The sequence below is a fragment of the Candida jiufengensis genome (assembly GCF_024610255.1).
Source record: "Candida jiufengensis strain CBS 10846 chromosome Unknown scaffold1, whole genome shotgun sequence".
NCBI lineage: Eukaryota > Fungi > Ascomycota > Pichiomycetes > Serinales > Debaryomycetaceae > Lodderomyces > Lodderomyces jiufengensis.
The window spans coordinates 2,905,996-2,914,032 of NW_026261562.1; the positions used below are offsets into that span (position 1 = coordinate 2,905,996).

Here is an 8,037-nt window from a genome sequence, read left to right on the forward strand (position 1 = left end):
AATTCACATATAAAGGAGAAATGAACATTGAAATGAATTGTAATCTAAAACAATATATTTGTATAAAAATTAAAACCTATAAACTATAAAATTAAATTAATGCTAAAAGAAAATTCTGTTTTTTTAAAAATGAAATAGAACTAAATAAAAATCAATTGAATGTTTGAATATAAATGAACAACATGACAAAATAAAATGTAAAATGAAAAAAAGCCAACAACAATCAAAACCCTTTTTGTATAACTTGAATACCAGATCCAATAAATTTCAATTCCAATAATAATGCAATTATTTCTTATCAACAACTTTAGTTGCTTTTGAACCAATAACATCTTGAATTGAAACTCTATGTTTTTTATCTTTATCTTTATGATCTTGATCTTTATCGTTATTTGATTTTTTAACAACATTTGGTGGTCTACCTCTACCTCTTGATTTTTGTTGAGCAGCAGCAGCAGCAGCAGCCATTTGTTTCTTCTTAAGTTGCATCTTTGTACTAACTGCTTGTTGTTTTGTCATTGCTGGATGTTGAGCAGCTAATGGCATTTTTGGTCTATTTGGTTTTGGTAGTGCTGATTTATTTGGTAATGGTTGATTTGATGGTGGTGGTGGCGATTGTTGAAATGATGCTAACATTGGAGGGTTTGTTGTTGAATTCTGTCTTGTTGGTTTATCGCCATTTTGATTAATTGGTTGTTGTTGTTGTTTTGGTTGTGCTTGTTGTTGGGGATATTGCTGATTTGGATAATATGGTGGCTGACTATTTGCATCATAATAAGGTGGTTGAGGTTGTGGTGGTGCATGTTGCTGTTGCTGTGGTTGTTGCTTGTAGTATTGAACATTATCATTTGGTGAATAATTTGGATGTGGAGGTGGAGGTTGTTGATAATAATTTTGTTGTTGAGAATTTTCAGGATACATTTGATTTTGTGAAGGTAAATGAATTGGTGGAGGTGGTAAAGAATTTTGATTATTACTTTTATTAAAAGAAGTTTGTAATTTTGCAGATAATGGAGGTAAAGGTTGATTTGTATGTTGTTGTTGTAATTGATTATAATATTCTGCATTACTTTGAAAAAATTTAGTTGTTGCTGAAGATTTTGGTGGAGGTATTGATGAAATTGGAGGTAAAGGAGTTTTTAAAGGTTGAGTTTGTTCAATTAAATATTCTGTATTTGAAGCAACTTGACTTGTAATAGGTTGAGAAAATATTTGATTTTCAAATAATTGATCATAATTTGGACCAATAACATGTGGATATTCACCATCTTGATAATTATTTGAATCTAATGTAATATAATCGTCTGAATTATGTTGTGGTTCAAAATAATCTAATGGGAAATCATCTTCATAATCTGAACTATTGGTATTATTATTATTATTAGTTTCATTAATATTATTGGTGGTACTATCATTTGTTGTATCTTCTTCATCATCTGATAATTCTTCATCATCAAGTAAACTTTTACTAATTTTTTTACCATCTAATTTTGTTGATTGAGTATTCAAATTATTTTCACCATCATTAGTATTTTTAGTGGCCTTAAGTTGACTAAGTTGATTCCCAAAACCAGTAATTGGAGGTGGAACTTCTTCTTTAACTCTAACAAAATTTTGAATATTATTTTCTTCATCACTTTCATCCATTTCCAATAAATTCTTAGTAGTATCCATATGTTTAACTAATTGATTATATAAATTCGAACTTTCATCAAAATTAAAACTTAAAGCAGGTTCTCTATGAGCAATAGTTGTTGGTTTTTGACCAGCTTTTTCCTTTTTCAAATCTCTTTCTAAAGCATCAGCCATTAATTTATCATGAGGAACATTAAACCAAAAAAATACTTTTTGTTTCTTTTGAGTTCTTAAACAAGAATTTTTAAATAAAAATTCTAAAAATTCTGATCTTGGAGGTTCTAAAATTGCATCAATATTACATTTTAAATTTCTTAAATCTGAAAATATACCTTCTTCAAATTTTTTTCTATCTAAAATTTTTCTACCAAAATGTTCAAATTTATAAACAATACATCTAACAATATCAGTACCAGTAACAAAATATAAATTATTCCAAAATACACAACTAACAAATCCTTCATCATGATTTAAATAATATCTTCTTATAACTTGATTTTCTTGCCAATTTGCTGGAGCTGTTGCTAAAAAAAATTTTAAATCCTCAATTAATCTTAATGAATCATCAACTTCTTTTTTAGTTCTTTCTGCTAATGGTTGAGATGGTTGTTGTTGTAATAATTGTTGTTGTTTATTATGTGATAGAATAATATTACTTGGATTTGGTGAATGTAATGATGATACTGGTGTTGCAATAGATCCAGGAGGTTGTTGTGGTATTATATTGTTATTTAATGGTGATGTTGTTAGTGTAGACATAATTTATAGTAAAATGATTAAAATGTTTCAAAATTGTTTTAAAAATTAGTCAATTTGTTTTTTGTTATGCTAATAATATATATCTTCTCAAAATGAATCTTATAATTTAACGTGTTGTAAATCTCCTATTTAATTGTTTCAAAAACTTATATTGACTTGACAACTTCGTTTGTGATATTATTATTAAATGATTTATAATTGAAAAATATATGTATATAAAAATGATAAATTCTATTGGTTATATTAGTTGTTGATTAAAATATTTGATGTTGTTGACTATTCCGTTGATAAAAAAAATTATTAATTATAGATAATATAAATTGAGAAATTATTTATTTGATAAATTAATTAATTAATAATTAGTATATATTATGAATAATAATGATTGATTTAGATTATAATGATTGATTGTAAAATATATTGTTGAATATAAATTATTGGTTGTATAACTTGGTTGTAAGAATTTATATAATTAATTTTGATCTTAAATTTAAAAATTTAAAAAAAAGAATTTGAAAGTCTAAAAAAAATTAAAAAATTAAAAAAAATTGAATTTAAGGAAATTTTGTTTCAGTCTTAAAAATATGAAACTTTTTTTTTTTTAATTTTTATTTTTAAATTTTTATACTTAATTAATTATTTTTTTAGTCTAATTTACACTAACAAGTAAATAAATTATAATGTATAGTAATAAATAAGTAAATTCTTAGATTTGAAGGTATTGATTGATTATAATGAATGAATTTGGGATTGTTGGAAATATAATTGATGATTTTGAATATATATGAATCAATTTAATTGAATTGTGTAAATGGATAATATTAAGTATTAAGTGGAATATACTAAATCAATAAAACAAAATTTTTCGAGATTGATTTGAATAAAAATAGTAAAAAAATAAATACACAAATAAAGTTTCAAAATTGTAAATTCAACGAGGATTCAAGATCAATTTATATTAAAATGATTCAATTGTCAATTTGTTTCAACTTTAATTAAAAGTGAAACATATTTGATACAAATTTTATATTTTAATATAATAATATTTGTTAACTTATATAAGTTTAATTAAACTATATAAAAAATGTCTCTATCTTTACGACATATGAATTTTATATACAGTACTATATATTTGTTGCTAATTAGTCTAATACTTATTTTACAAATATATACAAACCATTAGTATTTGTTTAAACTCTATACCACATCTATTGATATATCATCAAAATTGATAAATAATATAATCAAATTTGATCATACAGTTATATAATAATTTTTAATTTTTGACGTATCTGTAAATTATATTAAAATTCAAAATTATTCTTTCAAAAAGTTCTTGATTTTGATCGACATGAAATTTTAAACTTTTATTATTTATTTGAAATTGAAAACGTATAATTTATAAAAATATTATTATTACTATATAAATGTATAAATGATTAAATTTTATAAAAATTTCATGATCATAAATTCGATGAAGTTCAACTTATTAAGTGCTGTCTAACAGTATAGTCAAAATTAAATAAATATATGGTCAGGATATATTCACTTGCAAATTGAGAATGCGAAAACCAATTGAAATATTCAATATCTTTAGATCAAAATATTTTCAATTTAAATAAAATGTTTTAAGTTTCAAGCGGCAAATTATGAAATTGCAGCACAAAATCAAAATTAAATTGAATTTTAATCGAGTCTAGACACATTCTTTAATAAATAAAAAATAGTATCAAATATATTTGACACACTTTTGTTTCATATATAGAAAAGGCTTTAATTAATGGATCTTTACAACTATTTCATCTTAGTTGACTAAATAATGAATGAGAGTCTAAAAGAACTAAACTTTAAATAGCCGTACCTTATTAATATACCTAATTTGTATCAAAAAGGATCTAAAAATAAATTAATATAAGATGCTCAAAATTATAATATTTCTCAAATGCGTTTAATCTTTTTTACTTATTATTTGTTTATATAACTTTAAATAATAATTGAAGCTTTTGCTATAATTCTTGGAAAAAATATTATAATTCAATTTAAGGCAAATTATAAAATATCGTCAAAATTATTCCCTCGTATCAACTTTTGATCAATCTCTATTCAAAAGACATCTATGTGGTATGAACCTACTTTAACGTTATTGGTTGAAGAGTTAAGAATTTATTCAGAAATATTCAGTAATTACTCAATATTAAATGCTTCTTCTATATTAAGCCGTGTTTTAAATGTTAACTTAAAATTTTGTGTCAAACTAAATAACAAAATTTAAGGGCCATCAAAAAATATCACTTCTTAAAATAATAATCTCCAAAACTAAAGGATTATCTCTATAAATCTATCGTATATGTCAGATCAATGTAACTTTAAAAATATTTTTTGAGAAAACCCTTAGATTGGGGTTAAAGTAATAATATTATTTCTAATTTGGTCTGTATACGGATATTATGCACATTTTATTAAAAATTCTAAATAATTTATTGATTTTAATTTATCGTCTTTAAATACATTTAAATGAATAGTTAAGTAAAGTTACGAAGTAAGATCTAGATCTTTAAGTACATAAATATAATAATTTATTATATTAGTTTTTGATACAGGGGGGGGGGGGGGGGNTATTTTGAAACAATTTTAGTCTTTTGAAACATAGTTGAATCATCACACTAAATTCAATATTTATCTCATATTAGTTACTTTATTAAACTCTGAAACTTACGACATGTTACAAAATTCTTTAAAGTTCCGTGTGACATCATTCTATGTCAAAGTTACATGATTTAGAATGTCTCTCACAATTAAAAATTCTACGTATCAAAAGACTCATGATTCCAAATTTCAATTATGACAATTATTCTAAACAAGTATATACATATACAAAATATTAATCAAAACATAAAGAAAAATAAAACAAAAAAAAAAAAAAGGATTTGCATTGTGATAAAGATAGAACTAATAATCACTCCAGTCTATCTTTTCACCAGTATATAAGTCATCAAAACTATTAGTAATTATTTTTTCATTATTATTATTAATAGTTGTAGCATTACCATTATTATTATCATTATTCATAAATGTATTTTTGAATTGTATTTGTTGTTGGTGTTGTTGTTGAGGTTGTTGTGGTTGTAAATGATTATTATTTAAACTTCCAGTTATATTATTGGTTCTTGAAATTGAAGCTCTTCTAAAAGGGGGAATATATTTAGAATTGGAAATTCCTTGAGTTGGAGAAGCTTTTAATGCTTTAATTGAACCCTTTGGACCATTTCCATTATCTAATCTATTACCGCCATTATTATTGTACATTGAGAAAATATCATTAGTAGTACTATCTCCAATAGAATTACTATTTTTGTTTGATTCACTAGTCTCAAAATCATCTTCTAAATGGAAAACTTCTTCATCTCCGTTACCTAATGATAAATTATCCATCTCTTCGAGTAATGGTGATCTTTGGTGAGGTTGTTGTACTGGAGAACGTAAATTTGGTGGAATATATTTTCCTGAACTTGCTGAACCATTAAAAGATGAAGGATGAGGTAAAGGATGATAAGTAGATGATAAATTTCCATTCTTTTTGACATTACCATTTAAAATTGTAGTACCACCATTTTGATTATAACTATTGTTGAATTTTTCATGATGAGATGATCTACCATTAACACTTTTGTGATGATGATGTTGACCAGCTCCATTTTGTTTGTATCTATTTTGATTAGCTTTCCATGTTCGTTTTCTTCTCAATGGTGGTTTTTTGTAGTTGTTATTATTATTTGAAGTATCATAAGTTCCATTACCATTTATATTACCATTAAGTTGAGGGTTACGTTTCTTTTCTCCATATTTATCCATATAATGATTGAAAACAGACTTTGGAGTAAAATAATCTTCTCTATTGAAATTTTGTAATTTATTGTTATAACAACTATTGTTGTTATTATTATTATTATGACTATTTGTATATCCATTTCTATTCATAATTGCAACTTGATTAAAAGATGCAACATTTAATGGTTTTCTAGTATTTCTAATAAATTTAAAATCATGAGTATTAATTGGAATAGGTTTTGCTTTTGTATTTGTTGATAAAAGTGCATCAGCTCTATGATTATGAGGAATTTCATATTGAGAATCTGGTGGTGAATTTGATTTATCAGAATTTGAGCTTGAACCAATATCATCAATTTTCCCATTAGTGGATTTAACACTACTTGATTGAGAACTTGGAACTGTAACATTTGATAATCGATTTTTTTCTTCAACTTCATCATATGATATATAATTATCTTCTTCTTCATCTTCTTCTTCATAATCACTTGCATCATATTCTTCATCAATTGTAAAAAATCTTAATGCATCCAATTCTTCAGATACATTTTTTAAGTCTCTATTATCTGGATCAATTGTTAAACAAAATCTTAAAACTGAAAACAAGTCTCCACTCATTGTCGAAAAAATATCAAATAATGCTTCTCTATTACTTGCAAATTGTAAAAATCTTTTATCTGAATAATTTGCAACTTGAAATGGATTCTTGTGAAATACTAATGTTAATAATATAATCCCAATTGACCAAATATCAATTTTAGAAGCATCATAAGATTCAATTTCATTATCAAATAATTCAGGAGCCATATATCTTTCACTTCCAATATCAAATTCATCTTTATTTGATATAAATTTATTAGTTGTAGCTAAACCCCAATCACATAATTTTATACTCCAATCTTCAGCAATTAAAATATTTTCAGGTTTTAAATCTCTATGATAAACTCCCTTTGAATGACAAAATTCAACAGCATTTAAAATTTGTTGAAATACATCTTTTAAATCTTGAGTTGTTACTGGTCCATTCCCATTATGTATTGCTTCATATAAATCACCTCTTGAACAAAACTCCAATATTAAACATGAATCAAAATGATCATATAATTGTGATATATGAGGATGTGAACCTAAAATCTCATGAATTTTAATTTCTTTTTGAGCTTCATTTAATAAACTTGTAAAAATTGAATTTTGTTGATGTTTATTTGGTGAACCAATTTGAGGAGATTTTAATCTTGCAGGACTTGATGAAGGTCTTCTTTTATTTGTTATTGATGTTGATGTTGAATCTTTTCTTTTCTTATAATCAACAGGGTAAATAAATTTAACTGCAACTAATAAATCTTTTCTTTTAGTATCTTTTGCAACAGATACTAAACCATAAGAACCTTCACTTATATCACTAACTTTTATATAACGATCTCTCAAAAATTTCCCTTTATCATATTGTTCAAATTGTTCCATTACTGAAAGCAATTATCAATCTATTTGATAAATTATTCTTACCTTGTGTGTTTTGAATTGATGATTTAATCTTGACGCTTAGATTTATATAAAATCTTTCAATTGAAATGCAAATGATTGTTTTTTTTTTGTAAGTTGTTGAGTTGTTGAGTTGTTGATATAGTTGATCTTTGGACTGTTATTTTTAGATTGATTATTCTGTTGTATTTATTTATTTATTTATTATATTTAATTAATTCAGTAAGACATAAGTTGTATAATATATATATTGTATTAAGTTTATAATTGTATAATTGTGAATTGAATTTAATTGTGTGTATTTTAAAAAAGATCAAAATATTATAAAAAAAA

At 24.3% G+C, this 8,037-nt stretch overlaps 2 protein-coding genes across 2 annotated transcripts; both read right to left on the reverse strand. All coding sequences in view use genetic code 12, as the record gives it.

Moving 5' to 3' along the window:
- Positions 1–288: 288 nt before the first annotated feature.
- On the reverse strand, positions 289–2,394 carry CPH1 (homeodomain family transcription factor; the record flags this gene model as incomplete). Its single annotated transcript, XM_051765794.1, has 1 exon — positions 289–2,394. The coding sequence occupies one exon, from the start codon at positions 2,392–2,394 to the stop codon at positions 289–291; it is 2,106 nt and encodes a 701-aa protein (XP_051619071.1).
- Positions 2,395–5,343: 2,949 nt separating this feature from the next.
- KSP1 (putative serine/threonine protein kinase) lies at positions 5,344–7,686 on the reverse strand (the record flags this gene model as incomplete). Its single annotated transcript, XM_051765795.1, has 1 exon — positions 5,344–7,686. One exon carries the CDS (start codon positions 7,684–7,686, stop codon positions 5,344–5,346), a length of 2,343 nt encoding a protein of 780 aa, XP_051619072.1.
- Between the last annotated feature and the right edge of the window lie 351 nt (positions 7,687–8,037).